The sequence below is a fragment of the Mytilus trossulus genome, chromosome 3, assembly GCF_036588685.1.
Source record: "Mytilus trossulus isolate FHL-02 chromosome 3, PNRI_Mtr1.1.1.hap1, whole genome shotgun sequence".
In the NCBI taxonomy this organism is placed as follows: Eukaryota; Metazoa; Mollusca; class Bivalvia; order Mytilida; family Mytilidae; genus Mytilus; species Mytilus trossulus.
In genome coordinates, this window is record NC_086375.1 from 29,302,527 (window position 1) to 29,326,239 (window position 23,713).

General features: G+C 32.5%; 3 protein-coding genes and 1 long non-coding RNA gene across 5 annotated transcripts; all 4 read right to left on the reverse strand.

Moving 5' to 3' along the window:
• Positions 1 to 6,612: 6,612 nt before the first annotated feature.
• Positions 6,613 to 9,754, reverse strand: LOC134711188 (major centromere autoantigen B-like). 2 transcript variants are annotated; one of them, XM_063571643.1, is made up of 3 exons: positions 9,612 to 9,754; positions 8,657 to 8,722; positions 6,613 to 7,113 (listed from the first exon to the last, which is right to left on the reverse strand). In XM_063571643.1, exons 1-3 carry the CDS (start codon positions 9,751 to 9,753, stop codon positions 6,983 to 6,985), a joined length of 339 nt encoding a protein of 112 aa, XP_063427713.1. In that variant the 5' UTR covers position 9,754; the 3' UTR covers positions 6,613 to 6,982. The 2 variants fall into 2 exon arrangements, with proteins under 2 accessions (XP_063427713.1, XP_063427712.1); XM_063571642.1 differs by having other exon boundaries at positions 6,613 to 7,134.
• A 169-nt stretch (positions 9,755 to 9,923) lies between these two features.
• On the reverse strand, positions 9,924 to 13,779 carry LOC134711191 (uncharacterized). The gene is made up of 3 exons (XR_010106151.1): positions 13,638 to 13,779; positions 12,182 to 12,244; positions 9,924 to 10,031 (listed from the first exon to the last, which is right to left on the reverse strand). It is a non-coding gene; the product is annotated as an uncharacterized LOC134711191 (long non-coding RNA).
• A 7,133-nt stretch (positions 13,780 to 20,912) lies between these two features.
• On the reverse strand, positions 20,913 to 21,773 carry LOC134710628 (uncharacterized). The gene is made up of 2 exons (XM_063571011.1): positions 21,182 to 21,773; positions 20,913 to 21,097 (listed from the first exon to the last, which is right to left on the reverse strand). The coding sequence occupies exons 1-2, from the start codon at positions 21,771 to 21,773 to the stop codon at positions 20,913 to 20,915; spliced, it is 777 nt and encodes a 258-aa protein (XP_063427081.1).
• A 65-nt stretch (positions 21,774 to 21,838) lies between these two features.
• LOC134710630 (craniofacial development protein 2-like) lies at positions 21,839 to 22,252 on the reverse strand. Its single transcript, XM_063571013.1, has one exon. It carries the CDS (start codon positions 22,250 to 22,252, stop codon positions 21,839 to 21,841), a length of 414 nt encoding a protein of 137 aa, XP_063427083.1.
• Between the last annotated feature and the right edge of the window lie 1,461 nt (positions 22,253 to 23,713).

The window sequence follows — 23,713 nt, forward strand, 5'->3', positions numbered from 1 at the left end:
TGTCGCTTATCATCAAATGATCCATTTTGGTTGAATTTGTGGATGATTTTGGTTATTGTAGAGGCTACAACTTCAGTCTTCTCGTAATTGTATGCAGTGAAAGGCTTCATTGGATCATGCCCAAAACTGTATGTCGCTGGTTGTCAGATTGCCTGGCATTTACTCAGATGTTTATTGCAGTTTCCTTAAAACAAGGGCGGGAAAATTCATGACATTAGCCAAGCTTTAAATGACAAAATCGTGAAAATGGTGCGTATGTTGAAAAGCGGTGAACTCGGTTTATGTCCGTTCAAAATAATCCTTACTTCGCATTTGTTCCAAAAATCACTAAACCGTAAAGTTATCGTCAAGTGTCTTAAAAGTCATTTTAAACCAACTGTACAAAGTTCTTATATAAATAAAATAAAAATTATAAGATTTTTTTTGAAAAACAAAAGTGTTGCGTTTTCATTGGCACTCAGTATAGTTCAAATTAATATCATGTTTGATGCAATACACTACTCCCTTTTTCAAAGGAGTCGGTCCAGTAAGACCCCTTTGTGGCCCCAAATATAGCAGTTTTACAAAATTGTTAAAATATAAACTTTAAATAATAAATTGGAAAGTACGATGCTTCTGCTACATAAACATGATAAATATGGGCTGTTTTTGACAATACAATGCACATATATCGGGTACCAGCATCATAAAGTCATGCTAAATTACTGAAATCTTTACAATTTTAGAATATTAGTTAAAGTTTAGACGGTTTTCGTGTTAAACGAAAGTGACCGCACTCGTGTTCATTCTTAATACTGAAATGTAAGTTGTATTTGATGTTAAAAAAATAACATATCTAAAGGTTGAGGATGAACACGGATGCGGCCACTTTTATTTTTGAGAAAAACCATCTGAAAAGTGACATTTTTCGGCATATTTGGTATTTTTGTCATATTTGAGCTTAAATCGGATGGTTTTTAATCACTTAATCAGTTCAAATTTTTCACATAAACTAATTGATTGTATATGAAATAGACACTTATTTTTAAAAAGCGGTCAAAATCGTTCGTCAGACGAACCTGAAATTGGATGCAAAAATCTGTCCTTACCGGACCTACTCATTTAAGTCCTCAATGTTTGAAAGGCTGAGGATGAACACGGATGCGGTCACGTTAATTTTTGACAAATAACATGTGAAAAATTACATTTTTTGGCATATTTGCAAGATTTGTTATATCTAATGCGGGGTTCACACATTGCCGATTATTGCTCCCATTTGAGATCAGACAGCGATTCGTTACGAAAAGGGTAAAAGTCGGAGTACTATCCTCAATTATCTGGAATGTCCTATCATAGTTTGAACGCAGTCGTTTAAGTACGTGCCAGATTCCTTCGGGTCGGGAAGGGTCCGAATAGTTCGGCAAAGCACCCCAACAGTTAGGATAGTCCCGTAACATTCGGGAAAGGTCAGCCGATTTTGTCCAGTCGGATTACAATCGTACCTATGTCGTGACAAGTTTTGCTGTATCAGATAAAATTCCTTACAAAGTTCTGTGTATTCTGAACGGTGTCCTGTGGAACGGGAATGATCTGGAGAAATTTTTTATTGCTTTTTTCTGCCGATTGAGTCCAGATTGCATCTAGATCTTGACGATTGCGAACCGTTTTTTCCCGAAACCGTTCCAAAACAGTCCCGTTATTAATTCGAAATTCGTCAATGATACCTACGTGAGAATTCCAACAATTACAGAATACATTACGACTGAGACCAGACAAAGCCGTTTGCAATAGATAGAGCGGACCGTGACAGGATTACGTTCCGACAGTACCTCGTTATCCCGATTATGCAGACAGTTTTCAAACAGATAACTTCTGTCAGCGTCAGTTCACTGTCTGGTCACTGTCTGATCTTTGTCGGATTTCATTCGGTAGAATCGGGACGCAGTCATGACAGACTCGGTCGATTTTTACCAGACCAAAAATACAAATCAGATTTGAAGCGGACTTAGAACGGGATTATCGGGATAAATTCGCTTGGAAACGAGGAAATGTCGACACTTCCTAAACAATATCGGATTGTTGTCATGATTAAATTATTTTTTTACAATTTTAAATGAAAATTTGAACTCCATCCACGATTCACAGGATCTTGATTAGACTTTTGACAAATTTTAATTGGGAATGGTCCTGTCGAGAACGGCAGTATCAATCGTGAATGTGTGACCCCAGCTTATGCTTGAATCAGAGCGTTTTAAATGACGAAATTAGTTAAAATCTTTCGCATAGATTATTTGAATCAACTGAAATAGACATTTGTTGAAGATATTGAACTGATATCGTTTTTCTATCAATCATATTACAATCGTTCTGCTTTAAAAAGTACTCAAGAGAAATCAAATTTCAAGAAAAGATTCCTTTCAATAGCGATCTAAATGCAAACAAGTATGTGAAAATAAAATCATCATAGATACCAGGATTAACATTTTATATTCGCACCAGACACGCGTTTCGCCTGCAAAAGACTAATCAGTGACGCACAAATAGAAACAAAGTTTAAAAAGGCAAAATACATTACGAAGTTGAAGAGCATTAAGGACCAAATTTCCCTAAAAAGTTTTTGCCAAATACATCTGAGGTAATCTATTCCGGAGGTAGGAAACAGTTAATTTATAATTATGACCATATCAATGATAATTTAAGTCAACCCAGAAGGGCTTACAACGGGCCGAGTGATACACTCGTGGAATAAAAATCCCGCAAAATCTCGTATGAATTTAAAATCAATCCATTCATACTGTTCCGCTCTCTGAAAATTGTCCCACTTCGGACCTCAGATAAATTATGATAAGAACTTATTTTCCATATACTTTTGCAAAGAACAAAAATGTGTTTGGGTAACTCACAGGCTTCTCAAAAATAAAATTTGGCGGTGTGTGCGTTTATATTGCTTCCTTGCTTAAATGATAAGACTACCTTAGACGTATTTAGCACATTTTTTGTAAAGTAGTAGGTCCAGTAAAACCCCTTTTTGGCCCAAAATATAGCAGTTTTACTAATTGTTAAAATATAAACTTTTAGTTCTTAATGAGACAGTAGAATGCGTTTGCAACATAAATATGGCCTGTTTTGACAATATAAGGCACATATATCGGGTACTAGCACCATAAAGTCATGCTATATTACTGAAATCTGCACAATTCTAGAATATTAGTTAATTTGTCGTGTTAAACGAAAGTGGCCGCACTCGTGTTCATCCTTAATATAAAAATTACTAAGTAAGTTGTATTATATGATAATACATAACACATATAAAAGTTGAGGATGAACACGGATGCGGCCACTTTTATTTTTGACAAAAACCATCTGAAAAGTGACATTTTTCGGCATATTTTGTAGTTTTTTCATATTTGAGCTTGAATTGGATGGTTTTTAATCACGACCTTGATTTAGAACAATACCTAAACAAACCTCTGACATGTGATTGTTCCAACTCGCCTTACAATTACAGCCCCTCTGGCCATGTTATTACTGGGGATCTAAACATAATTCAACATGAAAATCTCCGAAAGGTGATGTCTCGTGGTCCTAAGTTTAGAGAACCCCAACACATCAATTGGAACCATAACTTCAAAATAATTATGGATTCCATTGAGAACTACGCCAGAGCATGGGCTAAGCGAGAAGAAGTTCAACTGGACACTTTGTCAGAATGGGTCAAAACAATCAGGTCTCTGATAAAACGTCGCATTCATAAGTTGAAAAACTGTGTGAATGATCGACCTAAGTCCATTTTCAGTGACAAAGAGGCTGTGAAATGTCTATCATCTCTTCAAGATAAGTATGTTGTTGTTCCTGCGGACAAAGCTTCAATTAATATTGTCTTTGTATGTAAATCATATTACTACGAGTGTCTTATAAAAGAATTAGGAATAAATGAACACTCAGGTAATCCCACATACAAAAACATATCATTTGACAAGGATGAGATTTTGGCGAATCATAAGTCCTTCATGGCTTCTATGAACATTGCATTGAACGACAAATCGGAGGACTAACCTTGTTTGTATTGGATACCTAAACTTCACAAAATTCCGTACAAACAACGGTACATTGCCGGCTCATCTGCTTGTTCTACTAAAGAATTGTCCATTAGACTGACTAAAATTCTGTCCGCAGTTAAAGAGGGTCTTCAGATATACTGTGAAACTGTTTACTCTCGTAGTGGTATTAACCATATGTGGATTCTGAAAAACTCTAAAGAACTTCTTGATAATTTTAAATCTCGGTCTTTTTCTGAAATTAGTTCTATTAAAACTTTTGATTTTTCAACCTTGTATACAACCATTCCCCATGTGAAATTGAAAAACCGTCTAAAAGAAATAATCCACAATGCTTTTCATCATAAAAATGGTAGCATACGCTATAAATTTATCACTTTGGGATACCATAAGGCATATTTTGTTAATAAGGAACAAAAGGGTAAAACATACTACACAGAGGAACAAGTGATCAGTATGCTGGAGTTTCTTATTGACAACATATTTGTTGAATTTGGAGGTAGACTTTTTCAACAAATTGTCGGCATTCCTATGGGAACGAACTGTGCGCCTCTCCTTGCTGACCTCTTCTTATTTTCATATGAATCGGAGTTCCTTCAGACACTTGTCAAAAACAAGAAGATCAAAGAAGCCAGGTTATTTAATTTCACTTTCAGATATATTGATGATGTTGAACTTTCCATTAACAATCCGAACTTTTCTGATTGGATTCCATTAATATACCCACCAGAACTAGAAATTAAAGAGACCACAGACACAGCTTCCTCCGCCTCATTTTTAGACTTATACCTCGAATTTGACATACACAGTCATCTCAGTACCAGAATCTATGACAAAAGAGACGATTTTAATTTTGAAATTATCAATTTCCCCCACCTTAGTAGTAATATACCAACTTCACCTGCATATGGAATATACATTTCCCAACTTATTAGGTATTCAAGAGCTTGTAGCTCCTATTCAGACTTTGTAAAACGTCACCAGTGTCTGAGCAGAAAGTTGATGAACCAGGGGTATGTCAAAGAACGTCTCGTCCTTTTTCTAAAAAAGTTCATCGGAAGATACCAAGAACTTGTTGATAAATATTCGGTATCAACTTCACAAATAATACAAGATGGTCTTGAAGGATAGATTTTGCGTACTGACGTTTGTTATCATCTTAATTACGTATTATAGAATTCTTTTATAAGTCTTTTTTAGATAATCATTTGAAGTGACTCAGTGGTTATGTAAAACCACATACTTTGAACGGCAAAATTATTTCATTGATTGATATTACTTTTACTTAAGGATCTTGAATACTATGAATGACAAAACTATTTTATTCAATAACACTACTTTTTCTGTTTAGTCTGTTTTTCATGATATACATTTGACGTGAAACTGTACTTATGTATCCCGTCATACTTTGAACCACACCATTATTTTATTTATTATTATTACTTTTACTGTTAAGTCTGGATTTTGGTATATCTACTTTACGTGAGTCTGTTTTTATGTATGCCAACATACGACAAAATTATTTTTATGTCTACCTGTGCGAATTTCAAACGCGCTATTTTACACCAGTAATGAAAACCTTCTATCATTTATGGGTAGACTTTACATAGATAAATTCAGCCGTATTTGACGTGAAACTGTTCTTATGTATCCCGTCATACTTTGAACCACACCATTATTTTATTTATTATTATTACTTTTACTGTTAAGTCTGTTTTTGTTATATCAACTTTACGTAAGTCTTCATTTATGTATGCCGTCATACGACAAAATTATTTTTATGTCTACCTGTGCGAATTTCAAACGCGCATTTTTAAAACAGTAATGAAACCTTCTATCATTATGGGTAGACTTTACATAGATAAATTCAGCCGTATAAGAAAAGCAAAATGAGAATGTTAAATTAATGTATGCCTTTTTGTGCTTCTTTGTTACATTTGTTGTTTATGTAGAGATATTAAGATGATAACACAATATTGACTGTTGTACCCCTATTTTTGACATTTTTACTCTTTGAGTATGTTTGTTTTGTTCATGCATCGTTGACAATTTAATGGAATTTGATGCGACTGTCATATAAGTGAGAGGTTTAGCTAGCTATAAAACCAGGTTCAATCCACCATTTTCTACATTAGAAAATGCCTGTACCAAGTCAGGAATATGACAGTTGTTACCCATTCGTTTGATGTCTTTGGACTTTTGATTTTGCCTTTTGATTTTTGATTTTCCTTTTTGAATTTTCCTCGGAGTTCGGTATTTTTGTGTTTTTACTTTTTAAGTGTTTAAAAAGAGGTCAAAATCTTCCGTCAAACGAACCTGAAATTTGAGGCCAAAATCGGTCCTTACCGGACCTTTTCATTTGAATCCTCAATGTTTTCAACTTTGTTCTTGTTTGGCTTTATAACATTTTTGATCTGAATGTCACTGATAAGTCTTATTTATATAAAACGCGCGTGTGGTGTACTCAATTATAATCCTGGTACCTTTCATAACTATTTAACAGCTTACAAACTTAATACTGTAGCTATATCGTTTCATAATAAAACACAATTGTTGTATAAGTATTTGACAAAAGTAAAAGGATTACATTTTGTATTTAATGCAATCTAAATATAAGGAAGGATTGGGGTGTTCATACATGAAATGTCTGCATTTTAAATTTAAATATGAGATAAATTATTTTCGACAGTATTTCGAATTTCATCAGTTTTGACTTGGAGATTTGTACATGTACGGTATCAATACATACAATATATTCTTTTTTCATCCGAAATAGAACCTATAATGTTTATGTGATTCAGGTTATAACAATATGTTCTATATTTTGATATTAAACGTATTAGTTGATTAAACAATAAAATTAATGTATATTTTTTATTCTTAATGTTTTCAGCTATTTTATAAGCACTTTGTTGTGTAGATTCAAGAGATAAGTGTCTACATCTTTATTTCTCGGCAACCTTCTCGTCTTCCTCCTCTTTCTCTTCTTCTTCTTCTTCATCTTTTTCTTCTTTTTCTTCCGCATCGTCCTCTTCTTCAGGCTCCTCGCCTACTTCTTCTCCTACCTCTTCTGGTTCTTCAATGCCATTTTCGTTTTCTTAATATAAAAAATAATCATAAATTTCAGTCAGTATTTAATCATATCTGAAGATAATGAAGACTTTTTTAAGTAAAGTCAGGTTCCTAAAAATAGAAAACCGTGACAAAAATATTGATCAGAAGGGATATACATCGTGTTATAAAATTTAGTTAAGGCTTAACTGGTTTAACACCTTTCCTTAAATAGCGAAACAAATATTCATATGCACCTTTCCAAAGTCAGGCCTATGTTAGCCTTGGTTTTTTTTTAACCAGTTCTTTTTATATTTTTTGGAGTTTAGACGTCTATCTTTACTGAAAAAAAACCTTTTTTATTCAGAAGCAAGCTGGGGTCACCTCGCTTCATTGAAGACCTATCGGCGGCCTTTGGCTGTTATTTGCTCTTTTGTCTCTTTGACATATTTTCCATTTTCAATCTCAATTTTATATGAACAAATGAACATGTGTGATATATGTATCACACTTCGGACGACATTCAGCAACATAAGAAAACAAAATGATTGAACATCAAATGATCAACATACTGACTGTCATGATATACAACTATGATACCACAGCACTAAGGTCGTTATCACACAACTTCTACATATGCTTTTATTGTAAATAAATTTTAGATAAATTGATCTACAAATCTGCTGCAAACTACACAAACATTCAATGGACACACACACTAAGATACAACTTGAAAAACTGCAATAGAGGTATATGTGTATATTTTGTTCCCTCGCAGCATATTTTTAGATATACATGTTGAAACAAAAACGGCTTAGATCTTCACAGATTTTCATATCTATAAATGCATTCTATAAAAGAGGGCGAAAGATACCAGAGAGACACAGAAATCTAAGACTAAATAATACATAATCCTTCAGATAATATCTATGTGAGATGCAGAAACAAGGCGTGCACTTACATTTATCGGTTGATTGGTGGGTGCTTAAAGCCACTTTGAGTTTCAGCACGATTATGAATTTTCGTGGTGGTCAGTTTCTTAAAAGAGAAGGAAAATGGAGTGCCCGGAAAGAAACACCGACCTCTGGTAAGTAAACTAGCAATTATAGTTAGTTTAGATTGGAGTCGAGCGCACTGTCCATATGTGAGTCTCTAAGTCAGTGATATATGAACAAGGCCAATGGTATGGATACGATCCAAAACGATTCTAAATAACAAAATGTAAATATGTACTAACAAGAGACATTATTTCGAAATTGATTTCGACATATCTATTAAGAATATTATCTATTATAATAGAAACTTGTATGACCTCAATGCAGCAAAAGAGACTTTAACAAGAAATGGGAAACACTTGTAATGTCTAATACTTTGCTACAAAAATTCTTTACATGAATTTGACAAACAGATAACGAATGTTATAATCCTGGTACTTTTGATAACTATTTCTTCATTTCACAGTTATCATGACATATTAACCTAAATCTTACAACTTATTGCCAATTCAAGACGGTCTTTATCATTGCTTAGATATCTATTTCTTAAATGAACTACTTTATAATACACACCTTCACCTTCGCTTGCTTCTTCAGGGGCTTCAGTGCTAGTGGGAGGAGGAGGATGCATGTGGGCGTCTGAAAAACAAAAATATATAATTTGATCCTGCAATATATCTTTCTACTATACTTATATAGGTATACATACACCACGAAGAAATATATGTATACCAGATGTATTTATTATGGTATCCTATTTTGTTTCAGGCGAACAGTCACGTAAAACTACTGTTCACGTCACAGTTCAGTTTAAAGTCCTAATTGCGGTCCACATTTAAGTCATGTCGATTTCTTTTTAAGAAAAATTCAACAGTTTGGATGGAAAAAACATTTTTTTTGTTTAAACTTTGAAATCAATTCGGCTCGAAACAGGGGCCAAAGTTCGTTGAAGCTCTTATAACACATTTGTTTTAGTCTCGTACAAATTAAGCTGATATGTTAAGACACCAACTACAATGTAGTAATTGTCATTATCCTGTAATGAATTGTTTACATTTTCCCTCCCCCTCCCAATTTTTGTATATGTAACGATTAAAATCATGGTAAAAGGTTAACCTAAGAAAAAATCATTAACTTTATTCACCAAATGTTTCATATTGAAATGTTGGTGAATTTAAACAACATATCAGACAAGAAGAAATTTTTGTTATGGTCTCAACTTAGCACAAGAGATTATATTAAAGTAATGGAAAAAGAGGATTCTTGTGGAAACGAATTGGTATGGTATATTAATCTGTTAGTTACAATATATATCATATACTCAGCAAAACAACTCTAGGCAAAAAAAATTAACGATGTTATTGCTGTTTGTCCTTTTAATGTTATTAGGAAATTCAAATGCACAAGGATGTTAAGCAACCAACAATCAATAAATCAAATACAGAGAAAATGCTCACATCTCACTGTAAGTTTGAGATGATTCTTAGCGCGCATCAAAGTAATTTGTTTATTTTTCAAATATACAAACCTTCTCGTTCAATATCTTCCTCGGAAGGTGCTAAAATATAAAGATATACAATTATATAAACCACTTCAAACCGACATTTTGTTTGTAAATTCAATCTCAAACGTAAATCCAATCTCATAAAAAATATATACACGCATTTCATATATCAGACATGTTGATATAAAGCGTTTAAAAAATAATACATCTTCGTACAACTTGTCTTATGTTAAATCGTTAAATATTGTAATCAAGAAGGTCGTTCCCTAACTGCTAGAACGGTCTTGAACATTAAACGAAAAACAACCAATTCGTCTGTTTATTTTGATCAACGTATCAAACATAATTAGAGCCTCAAGGTGTAATTATGCAGTAGTTTTTAAATGTCATGATACATACCTTCTTCCTTTCGTCCATATAGCGCTTCATAGGTATCATAGGCGACTAAAATACAAAGAAATGTCACTGTTTACTATTTACAGCAACTATTTGTTCATGGACCCACAAATACATGTATTGCACATACATGTTTGTTCCTAAACATGTAAATAAAGGCAACAGTAGTATACAGCTGTTCCAAATTCATCAATCGATATAGAAAAAACAAATCCCGGTTACAAACTTTAACTGAGGGAAACGTATCAAATATAAGAGAACTACGACACAACAGAGACACAGCACTGAAATATAACAAACACAGAAACGAACTATAGTGTAACAATGGCAATTTTCCTGACTTGCTACAGGGCATTTTTATATAAAAAATGGTGGGTTGAACCTGGTTTTGTGGCATGCCAAACCTTCCGCTTTAATATCAGTGTTAATTATTACATTAAAATGACAACTTTACTTGACAGGGTTACAATAAATAAACAGATACATAGGAGAAAATAAAGGACAGGGAAACAAACGAATACTAGCCATTTAAAGGTAACAGGTTAACAAATATTCTTATACGCTGGACGCGTGCTATGTCCACACAAACCTATGTTCAGATGTAAAAAGTTTGAAAGCCATAACAACTACAAAGTTTAAGATCGCCGAGGACCTAAAGTTCCAAAAAGTTATGAGGCCAGGGTTATCTGCCTGGGACATTAACATCATTATTATCAAGAATAATACATAGTTTTGCAAAAAGTTAATTTTATAAAATGACTATATAATAGATATACAAGATTAAACTTAAGTGGTGACTAGCTATAGAATAAAAACGAATATATTACAAAATCACAGCCATGTTAGCCATAGTCAAGGCATCACCAAAATTGACGTCCCATATAAATTTCTAAATCGTGTTCCAAAAATTAAGAAAGAATTTGGGTGAAATTCAAGATTAGATTTGTATGACTTATCCAACTTATATTAATAACAGTGAAACTTATAATACTAATTAATATTTAATTGTAGTAGTAATTAGATAATTAATTGTATTATCTAGCTCTGTGGGTGTTTTTTCTGATCAAACTGCAAACCAAATATATCGTGTAAATTTCGTTGATTTCAAATTAAATCCACCAAATGAACTGGATGAGTAGTTATCTCCAACACAACACACGAATACAACAGAAAAAATACAATTTACAACTACAAACGTCTAGACATTTGACCAAAAAATATGGTAAAAATGAAATAACCTGAAGAAATTAAGGTCAAGGAACAGTAAATGGGTTATGTCGCAGATTTTGCACAACTGAAAATCGAAAAAAATAATACATTTATCTCTTTTATTATCTGAAAAAATGCAGATTGCTTTCTTTTAATATGGGTGAATATTTGTATAGAAAGCACATAAAATCAGCGAAAAACCTTCTAAAATTTGTCAAATCTCTTATTCTACTCCATAGATTTTTCTTAAAAAAAACTATATATTGTTGACACATACATTTCTGTTTTAAAGATATAAAATAATCATAGGGTCACCGACTTCGTTTTTTGTCTAATAATCAATTTGATACCTTGTTGGTGGTGAAAAACGTCAAAAACCAACGTTTTACGGCCTGCAACGCGATAACGTTACGATTATTTCGACGTTTTGTTGGGTTTTTTCACAAAGAACGCAACTTTGAATGATGTATACCGTAAAAACGAAGTCGGTGACCCTATCTTTATTTTGCATCATTATAACGGAAATTTATGTATCAACAACATATAGTTTTATAAGAAAAATCTATGGAATAGAATTAGAGATTTGGCGATTTAAAGACAAATTAAAGAAGGGTTTTAGCCGATTTTATGTGCTTTCTTTACAAATGTTCACCCCTTTTGTAAAAATTCAAACAGTAATATTTCAAATGATAATTGAGATAAATACATTATTTTTTCGATTTTCAGTTGAAGTTCATCGAGCCAGAGATGTATGCCAAATTTTACAGAAATCTGTGACATAGTCCATTTACTGTAACTTGACCTTAAGTAGTTGGATTTATTCTCAAACTGCCATGAAAATAAGGTTTTAGACAATGATTTGCATATTGAAATAAAACAACTGGTAACTTGATGTATTTTGAATCAACCACAGAAAATCAGCGACAGCGTATTTGAGTTGTTCACACACGTGACCTGTCAGGTGTGGTGTACACATTTAGTTTCATTACCTTCGTTACCGCTGTTCCACGATGGTTGTTCCGGTGTAGGGACAACTGTAGGGATCGGATCTCCTGTAAAACAATACAGTTTACTTTTTATAGTCTGCTGAAATCAACATAATTGAATGTAATTCGTTTTCGTTATGTTTATTATTGCACAGACCAACTTATTAGATAAATGTCCTCTAATAAGGGGAAATCTGTCTAATCAATAAGGTATGTACAGTAAAACCTACACATTTGTACATCTTAAACTACAACTCAAAGGTAGACCTTGATAAACATGTTTTACTTATATGAATACAAATGTCCCATTGTTATAGCTACACAAATAATCATATACACCGATATTAGATGCGTATAGACTCTGATCATTCAATTAATATTATGCCACATGATCTCACAGTTATAGAAAAAAAAAATAACCTACAACACGCATATTTTTACAGGAATATACGTATGTTCATCATACGATAATACTGGACAAAACGTTAGTTATACACAGAAAATAAACATGTTTAATGCAAAACAAGACTTTTTAGTGTACTATTGTAATGACGTCAGCAATGCAGAGTTATTGAAAGCGTTGACAGAATCAAAGTCACTAGCAAGATACGATACCTTAATATAAAAAAAGATACATACTGTTTATTGATTTAATGTTTAAGGAAAACAATTGCGATGGCTTCACCCAACAAATAGAAACAATTGTAATAAATAGAGATATATAGATTGTTTTAAATGCACAATGAAGGTAGCGTTAATGCATATCGGCACTAAACAGTTGTAGGCTTGGTTAACATCACCCTTCCGAAGTGTAATACAAATTAGATGATATTTTTTGGCTTTATCCCATTGTGTATATTTACAATACAGTTTACCATTTCAATACATTTATTTAATTGATTTTGTCGCTGAAAAAATGAAATATTTGCGCCTGTAGGTTAAACAATCAATAAATCGTAAGACTAAAATAATTAGTATTGCCTCCAATATTTTGATATATATCAATGTCACAAAAAAATATTTATCGTAATTGTTTTCATGAAAAATAAAGTAATTGGAAATAACAAAGGTATGTTTAACCATGTCGTTGTAAAAGTATTAAAAGTAAATATTTCAAAACAGGTCTAATAACTACAACTCATGCAAAAACCATTTAATGTCAAGGGAGGGGACATGGTTTCTTCCTAAACAAATATTCTGATCCATATTTTAAGAATGAAAATATTCTGGTTAAGCAAATGACACAAAACAAACTACAAAAATGTTTCCCCGTACCTTATGGTATTTGTTTAACACCATTTGATAGATATCGTCGAAAAAACTAAATTTTTAACTTTTCATTTAACTAAGAAAAAAATCATACTCCCCCCTTTTTGAATTGGAATAATTGCCTCCAAAGGTATCGACAATGAATCTCGAATTTTTCTAAAAAAACAAAAACAATTTTCATAGATCTTACCTGCAGCAAACATGCAAGCAGCAAAGACACACAGTATTACGAAAACCTTCATGTTGGGGATATTTTTCGTGACCGTTGTGGTATATAATTTGATAACTTGAAGACAATCGTTATGCAATTGCTGCTGTAGTCTACTGTTTTTATACCACAGTGACTGTAACAGCTGTGTATTATATGTGGGTTTGCCTTTCATTCATTTTTATCATATCATTTCGTATTGAAACGACAGACGGACACTTTGAATTGATATCTAATTAATTTATTACCAGTTCAAACTGCATACGACAAGTTCTAATGAAAAATATTGCAATATTTGAAATTCAACACTGTTGAATAGATAAACAGGATAAATATTCAATAAAGCTAATTAAAAATTGTATAAAGGAAGACATGGAGTAAAATAATGATACATAATTAAATTATATGTAAGAGAAATATATTTGTTAAAAAAAAACAGTAATCAGAAAACAAGGCAGTACACGTCCATGTGGTGCACTTTTTTTATTTCGTGATATCTTGTTCAGCGTTAATATAAATGTTAGATTAATTTCGATCACCTTACATTTATTTATTTTAGAAGTAACTTCAAAAATGGCGCCCAGTGAATAATTTGTTTATACGTACAGGATATTCTTTTTGAATAGTATTTTTAAATTTTATGTCAATTTTTTTGGAGATCCTAGTACAAAATAAAATGATTCTCAAAATTCGGGGAACTTAAAAATTCAGAAATCAATTTGGAAAGGTTGATAACATATTTTCTCAATTATGTTGAAAACCAAAACAAACAGATGCTTTTAATTTAAGATTTGTATTTTGTTGAAAGTTATGTTTTTATGAAAAATAAATGTATGACAATTTTTAAGTCAACACTGGTACTCAATTTAAAATAGCATATGATGAATATTCATGTATTTCATTTATTTATTTTTTAATTTTGCTGACATCATTGGATTTTACTATCAATTTTTCTTCTAGTTTCATCCACAAGTATTGAGTTTATAATTATTGTACCGTAATATATTAATCTTTTTACTTTTATTTAATTCTAGTGCTCCCTAAAAAACTTGTAAGTCACATTATATTTTAATTTGTATTAAATTCGAAAAAAACTTTCCTATTGTAGATTAAATTACACTATGGATAGATTGTTTTGGGGGAAATTGGTAGACGCATTCTTGTATTTGATAAAATATCTTACTCACACACTTCAGCTTTGTAATCAATTTGATCTTATAACTTTTAATTTGAGTCGGTCGTGACTCGTGCGTCTTTTGTAGACGAAACCTGCGCCTAACGTGAACAAGTGTAGGCCTGATATCTTTGATGAGTGTTTTTAAATATCGTATGACATAGAACATGTAGAAAACGTACAGACAAAAAGGAATAACGAAAAAGGGATTATCATAAATCAGGACAGACTTATGGAGCTCTAATTAACAGTATTTTTTCTCTCAAAAATTTCAACAATCGTAAATAGAGATTAAACGAGTAATAATCTGACCTGTTAATGTTAGTACTAGTATATCAAATATACGTCTTTTACATTACGTAGCACCAAAGTGTACACACATTTTATCACTCAAAGTTTAAGTGACGAGCTTGATTAGTTTTTCGTCTTAAACATGTCTATTTGGTCACACCAATTTTTTCTACTTGTATTCATAATTGAAGTTTTTTATTCCATTTGATGTCTTTATACTTTAAAATTATAAAAAAGGTCTAAATGCGGTTTACAGAAATGAGAATAAAAGACTAAGATGCAGAATAAATAGCGAAAAAAAAGATAATATATATTCAAGAAACAAATTACTCTTAAAGCTGTGTCACTTTCTTTCCATTGATTTTCATTCATTGTAATCATATTTTCTTAACATTTTCTTTGTATACAAATGACATTTATTCACCTGAACTTACTTTTACTAATATAACCCTACATAGTTCACTCTGTTATCAGAGTAAATGAATACAGATTCTTGTCGGATTAACAATCATATATCAAAAATCTGGTTCATATTTTTTTTTAAATTGAAACAGAGGTGAGGGTATGAAATGTTAATTTTGGACAGCTATTATTTGAGAGCATACTCCAAAATATTATCAAACAATTTGAGAAAAAAAAAGTTATTGTTGCATGACGTCAGGAGCTTATTCGAAGACAGATTTGTAATTATTCGGATGAAAATTCGGCTGAAAATCAAAAGGTATTGATAAAGGTATAATAATCCTGGTACCTTTGATAACTATTGAAAACATTTATTGGACTTTATCAGTAGCGCAGTCAAGCGTACGTTCAAAACAAAAAGAAACCGAAAACAAAGTAAAGAAGAGTATGTAAAAATGTAAACCTTGTAATATCATCTTTTCACTAAGTGATATGTTAGGACTTAATTGTATATGCGATTTAAATTGAAAAAAATAACATTTACAAAATGTAAATATATCTAAACAAATTATAGCTCTAATATAATTCATTTTTCACAATAATTAACGTCTATGTAGCATATGTTTCAACATTTTTTTTTGTCTTAAAATATTCGTTATTAATAACATTTGAATTAAAAGTCGATCTTTTTTATTGCATCGAAACAAGTGTTTTTGTTGTATCTGATATCTACTAGAGATGTATCATATTTAAAAAAAAAAAACCATGGCCAAACATTATACTATAAATTACAAAGATAAATATTAGATTAAAAACATAATAAGATTCGTTTCAATTTATTGACAAACAGTTCATATTAAATGTATATAACAACAGGTTGTTTAGATAAGATGTATCAAGTTTATTAAACTGAGTAGTTCTGATCATATCTTTAATATTAATTAAGTTACAAAACAGTTAATGAACAAGGGGTTCCTTGCGTAGTTAAGATAAAAAAAATTATTGTCTATTGTGTTACAAAATAGTAAATGAACAGGAATTCTTGTTTTTGCGGTACGATTTGGCTCATATAGCTGAGGTACTATTCAAATGAAAATAATTCATTTAAGTCATTTACTGCTGGTTAAGACACATGCAACCTATAAATGAATCAATCAATTAAGGGACGACATCAAAAGATCGATGTAGGATAAAAAAAAAAACTTAAATCAAATAGTTTGGGGGTGGGGTTAAAATACTGCAAGTTTTGTATATTTAAAATTGATTTTTACGCAAATCCCTATTGGTATATTAATTTTTCCCAAATTAAGTTAAGAAGGGGGGTGTGGGGGTCAGTTAAAAAAAACTATGTGAATTAAGTTTCTTTTTTATCCTACATTGAACTTTTGATGTCGTCCCTAAGTACAATTGGAAAATGTTTGTCAACAGTTATTTTTCAATTAATGACGCACTTCTGTCAATAAAAATCGAAGAGATCGAAATTATGTGTTTACATTAGAAAACAAAAATGAAATAGTAAACATAAAATGGCCTAATAAAAATAAAGAAAGGGTATCCTTATCAATCGAACATCAGTCTTGTTTGTTGCAGTATAATTTTACTTTTATAGCTGCTCCCCTATCCAAATGAAAATAGTTTAATTAGGTCATCTGCTGCTAGACAAGAAACCAATCAATCAGTAGTATACCGCTGTTCAATAGTCATATGCGAGTATGCAGAGACAAACCCTGGTAACAAACTAAAGACGAGGGAAACACATCAACTATAAGAGGAAAACAATGGAACAACAAAAATACTTAACTACAACAAAAGCAAACGCAGACATACATAGAAACAGATCGTAGATAACAACTAGTTTTATTCAATGTCTATTTTATTTTTCACAACTTTAGTTACTGTCTTACCTAACATTGTTGCAGCTTTTACTACTGATATTGCTTTGCTTTGCATTTTCTTATCAAAATTGGTGATAAAATCCAATATCGTTTGAGTTTTCCTTACAATAACCAACCCATCACAATTGCATGGTTTAGGGTGAACTCGTTGTTTTTCAAAAAGTCGGTAATATTTTCTGATATTGACATGAATATCAATAATGTGGTCATTTTAATAAATTTCCTGTTTACAAAACTTTGAATTTTATCGAAAAACCAAGGATTGTCTTATCCCAGGCATAGATTACCTTAGCCGTATTTGGCACAACTTTTTGGAATTTTGGATCATCAATGCTCTGCAAATTTGTACTTGTTTGGCTTTATACATATTTTGAATTGAGCGTCACTGATGAGTCATATGAAGACGAAACGCGCGTCTGGCGTACTAAATTATAATCCGGGTACCTTTGATAATTAATTTCGCAGTTAATTTTTTTTGTTGAAAACGTAAGCAAACCAACTTTTTCTCAATGACAGTTCTGTCTTCCCTTTCATTATTGACACATCATGTAGCTTTTATAACTGGCGAATCAAAGTTTTCTTAACTATCCTTTTCATTAATGTAGTCATCAAAATCACTCTCATAAATTTATTTACTATAATTCAAAGCAGATAATTTCTTGCCTTGCTTTTTCAAGTTATCCTATAAGGATTTGAACACTATTCGCATGGTTCATTTATCATCGTGTGTACCAACTTTCGTGGACTGTGGACAACTTGCCTCTTCGTGGATATTTGATTTCGTGGATTCTAAAGTCTGTATACCTCCTGATGGCAATTTGTATTTTGATAAACATTTAAATTCGTCGGTAACCTGTACCGACAAAACCCACAACAATTGGTAGCCAAAGAATAAAAATGAAACCACAGTATTCATTAAACATTAATGTCTACACCAGGATATGTTTTTTCCTGAGTTTACAAGTCCAAGCTACCATTGAAGGCATTAGAAGTTTACCTTGTACTTGGAGTAGGCTGTACACTTTTTGAAGTTCATCTACCATTTAATATGATTCGATTATATGTAAAACTCGGTGTTAAATAGACTACGAACATCGTCCTCGTGATTTCTTTTCTTGGAGAAGGCATCTTTCTCTTTCAAGTTTCTCTTCTCAATTCTTTATGTCAGTTCTTAGGAAGATCATCTTGCTCTTTCAAGTTTTTCTTCTCAATTCTTTCTGTCAGCTCTTATTACATTTGTAGGAAGCATCTTTCTCTTTTAATTTTCTCTTCTAAATTCTTTATGTCAGCTTTTGTCGGCAAATCGACAAACCTTCTAGCAGTTGATGTAAAATATTTTTTAATTTCATTTTTTTTCTGTATTAACTAAAAGAATATCTTATCTCAGTTTTTGTTTTTATAATAACTATTACTAGATATTTCATCTTATATACATGCATCGATGTAACACTTGTGTACACATGGCAAATATCGTAAAATAGTTACTTGATGCGTATCTCCATTTCCTTTTTTATTTTAATTTTTTTAATACGAACAATTACCATTTAACATGAGATTATTAGTTACATAGTGTGTAAGTGAAAATTCCGTATGGGGTGAGAGCAAAGCTCGAACCCCATATGGAATTTACTTACCCTGTGTATATCACATTAGGTCACTAACAGACTACGAATTTATCTTACCGACTATCTTTATTTAGCGAATTTAGACTAAAATTGTCTTATTTGCTATCATAATACATCTTCTTATTTCGGTATTAAATTGTTCAAGTGTTCAATTTTAAGAACCTACTTCAATTGGTCTGCACTTAACAACTAATGTAAATGATAAATATTTATTATTAACAACCTTGATATCCACAATATTAAACAGAACTTTAATAGTTTTAAATAATCAAACAGTGCCCAAGTCGTAAATTCACAACTAACCGTGTATTGAAATAAGCCCCGCCTCCCAACTAACCTAATATTGAATATACACGGTCTCCACGAGGTCGGTTTTAACCAATCATATTCATATATATAAGAAATGTATAGGAGTTTAGATAAAATAGTATACTACTTTCCAGGAAAAGTATTCCTCTTTTTGCATAACCTTACCTTACCTTAATTCTCTCCGCGCCAGAAGTCGCATAAGGCCTCCAAGCTGCTTTTCCACCCTTTTCTATCTTTTGCCGCTGTTGTGGCTACATTCCAACTTGTCCATCCTTGTTGGTTCCTTCCTCTCTCTGTTGTTCTTCTCCATGTAGTTTTTGGCCTTCCTCTAGTTCTTTTCCCTTCAGGTGCCCATTGTAGAGCTACATACCTGTTGTTGTCTCTTTCACGTCTTAATGTTTGTCCTATCCATGTACACCGTCTCCTTCTGATTTCACAACTGATGTTTCTGGTGTTAGCTATTTCATTTACTGTTTTGTTTGATGTTTTACTTTGCCATCGTATTTTTAGGATCTTTCTTAGGCATTGGTGTTCTACAGTATTAAGTTTCTTTTCTTCAATGCTTGTCAATTTCCATGTTTCGCATCCATACAATAATACAGGTCTTACTAATGATTTATAAAGGTGAATTTTTGTGTGTCGGCCAATTCCTCTTGCATACCATTTATTTCTTAGGCGATGGAATGTCCTTCTTGCTTTCTGTATTCTGTTTTTGATGTCACAACTGCCTCCTCCCTCTTTGTCCATGACTGCTCCCAGGTATGTGAACTTGTCTACATCTTCTATTTTCTGGTCGTATAACGTTATCAACTCTTTATTCTTTGTTTGCTTGGATCTCAGAGTTTTACACTTTTTGGGGTTAAGTTTCATTCCAACTCTTTCAACTTCAGTTGTTAATTTCTGTGTTTTTTCATCAAGGTCGCTAAATTTTGAGGAAAGGAGTGCGATGTCGTCCGCAAGGTCAAGACCTTCTAGAACAATATTAAAGTTCCATCGTATCCCTTTTGCTTTGTCTGCAGTTGTTTTCTGCATGATCCAGTCTATGACTAGAAGGAAAAGAAAACCTGACATTACGCATGCCTGTTTCATTCCTGATTTTATCTCAAACCATTCTGATGTTTCTCCCTGATCGATGACAGAACACTTAAATCCTTTATATATCTCCTTTATGGTTCTAATGATCTTGTCTGGTATTCCATAGCTCTTCATGATATACCGTAGACTCTCTAGGTGGAGTGAGTCAAATGCTTTTTCGAAGTCTATAAAAAGTATTATTAAAGCTGCCCTCCATTCATTTGTCTGCTCGAGTATGTTTCGAAGGATAAAAATCTGTTCAGTTGTTCCTCTTTTTGGTCTAAATCCTGCCTGCTCATTCCTCAATCTCTTGTCTATTACTTCTTTTATTCTTTCTATTAGCATTCTGCAGAAAACTTTACTGAAAACAGGTAAAAGAGTCACTCCCCTCCAGTTGTTACAATCTGTCATATCGCCCGTCTTAAAGATCTTACAAATCAATCCCTTTCTCCAGTCTGATGGCCAATTTTCTTCTTCCCATAGGCTGTTAAATATTTTTGCCATTTTTCTCTGCTGTAAGGTCGATGTCTGCCTTTATAAGCTCTGGTGTTACACTATCTATTCCTGCTGACTTCCCATTTTGTGTCTTCTTCAGTGCTCTAACTTCAGCTACTGTCCATTCTCCTAGATCGATCTCCTCTATTATAATTTCGGCCATATCTACATCTTCCTCTGAAATTGGATGAAGAGGATCTTGTCTATTTAAAACTTCACTAAAATGTTCTACTCATCTATTCAATATATCATTTCTTTCACTTTTCAGTTCTCCTTCTTTACTTTTTACTCCTCTGTGTTGCCTCTTTCTTTCACCTGTAAGTATTTTAGTGATGTTATAAAGCTCTTTGCTTCTGCCATTTTCTGCTGTTTTTTCTGCATCGTCAGCCATCATATTGTACCACTTCCTTTTATCCTCTCTGGCACTTTTCTTAACCCCTTTATTTTTCTGCTTGTATTCTTCATTGAGTCTAACTTTTAATCTTTCCGATCTGGTTCCTTCTAATTTATTTTTATTTTCTCTTCTTTCATCAATTATTTTCCATGTATTGTTGGTTATCCATGGTTTGCTGATATTTTTACTGCTCCCCACTACCTGTTTAGCTGCCTCAGTGTATATCTCTACTGCACCTTCATATTTCAACACTGGATCTTCTATGTTACCTTCTTCTAGTACTTGGAATCTGTTTCTCACTTCAATATTGTACTTTTTCCTTATATCCATACATTTTAGCTTGTTTAGGTCATATCTCTCTCTTTTGCATTTATTCTTGTCACTTTTATTTCTTGCCAGTTTGAGTCTGATCTTATACCTTACTAAGTAGTGGTCAGTATACAAATCTGCTCCTCTCATTACTCTTGTATCGATGTCCTCATGTCCCCTCGTACCATTATATGATCTATCTGGTTTGTTGTTTTTCAATCAGGGGATTTCCATGTTACTTTATGTATTTCCTTATGTGGGTAAATGGAGACTGTTATGATGAGGACGTTGATTTGGCAGAAATTACATAATAATTCACCATTTTCATTAATTGTCCCACATCCATGTTTTCCTAACACCTCTTGCAAATTGCTATTGTCTTTGCCTACTTTTGCGTTCAGGTCACCCATAACTATAAGCATATCATTCTTATTGCAGGATGAAACATTGTCTTGCAGTTGTTGGTAAAATTCTTCTTTCTCTTCCTCTTTTGCATCGTTTGTTGGAGCATATGTTTGTATAACTGTCAGCTTTTCATACTTTGAATAGAATCTTGCCTTTATCATTCTCTTTTTGATTGGTGTCCATTCCATCAATGATTTCTTACATGTAGCTCTTTCGTTCATCATTATGGCTACTCCCTTGACTTGATGTTCATCATCGCCGACAAAGATCACTGTGTCTCCACTTTGAAGCTTGGTTTCATGCACCTGATCCTTTCCATCTACTTTCACTGATACCTAGCATGTCCATACCATAATTTTTCATTTCCTTTGCTACTTGTGCTGCTTTTGATATGTCTGCCATTGTTCTAACATTCCAACATCCTATTTACACATTCTGTTTTGGCGCTACTATGGAACCGCTCGGCTTTTGGGCTTTCTTTCGGCTTTTGTGTGTCATGTTTGGTTCCTCAGCAGTACACCAATCTTGGGTTTCTTCAGCATTTCTGGTTTCTGTAACAAGTTCTTTTTTACAGAGTTGGGTAGTAAGCCCAACGTCCAACCTCCACTCTGGTGCACAGACACAACAACACACATACAGGTGCGCATCACACAGTCATTTGACATAAGGGTTTTGGTTATGTTAGTTTGTCTTATTTTAGACTGATAGTCGACAATAAAGTGAAATCTCCATCGCATAGTACCTATCTATTTCGTGAGCACTCCGAATTCAGTGTAATGTAACGTAGTATGGAACGGAACGGATATGAACTATGTGCCGGAGACTGATCAGGACATACCACGGGGCTAATGGAATCCCATACATCCGAGGAGGGAAACACAATAACAAATGTCTTTTCGTGTGTGTAGAGTGTTGGGCCTTTAAAAGATTCCTGCTTTCCCTTTTTATGTAGTATATGGGTCTAGATATGGAGGGTGTTAGGGATCTTTATTTTTGTATTTCTTTTTTTATGACATTATCTCTATTTAAACAATTCAATATTTCACTCAGATCGAATCCAAGATAAGAGAACAGTTTGCGCTAAAACTATAAACATCTTTCTTTATCATGTAGAAAAGTCCATTTGTTTCAGAGAGTAAACATCTAAGATCAATATGATTGGATAAATAAAATATAACGTGCACATATATGTTGAACACCAGACTGTGAGTATAATAATAATAATATTAATAACATTAAATACTTTATTCAAAGAGTGGAAAATCTATTAGTATAATACTAAACTCTCCTGATGCTCTCTGAATAATCCTTTTTTTAGAGAAAAAAAACACCTTTTTACGCAAAACAAAGGGCGAAAAACATACAAAATCTTTTAATGAACATATTTTCGTTATAAATATCAGATATAGAAGACAAATATATGGATTTACAGAAAAAAGATATAGATACATTTCATCTGATAATAACATTATACACATTGTGTTTGTGCAAAAGTGTGCAATATATAATAGATAATTGGAATTAAGAATTTCCATATTAAACATTGTTTTTAAATGTCACGATTGGCTATTTGGAAAACGGAAATTGTGTTCATATAAATTTTAGAAAATTATCGAGATATACTATTATGCATTTTGTAAAGTTACTTCCGCTAAGGTGTGACCTAGAGGAAATGGGTTGAATGA

Bases quoted from the DNA above. Each gene is read 5' to 3' on its own strand.
- LOC134710630 (XM_063571013.1), bottom strand. From the start codon at position 22,252: ATGATGAACGAAAGAGCTACATGTAAGAAATCATTGATGGAATGGACA.
- LOC134710628 (XM_063571011.1), bottom strand. From the start codon at position 21,773: ATGAGAGGAGCAGATTTGTATACTGACCACTACTTAGTAAGGTATAAG. The intron at 21,098-21,181 runs GTGAAAGAAATG...ATCCAATTTCAG, and splicing joins TAAAGAAGGAGAACTGAAAA to AGGAAGATGTAGATATGGCC.
- LOC134711188 (XM_063571642.1), bottom strand. From the start codon at position 9,753: ATGAAATGCGTGTATATATTTTTTATGAGATTGGATTTACGTTTGAGA. The intron at 8,723-9,611 runs GTTTGTATATTT...TTTGTTTTTCAG, and splicing joins GGAAGATATTGAACGAGAAG to ACGCCCACATGCATCCTCCT. The intron at 7,135-8,656 runs GTGTGTATTATA...TTTTATATTAAG, and splicing joins AGAAGCAAGCGAAGGTGAAG to AAAACGAAAATGGCATTGAA.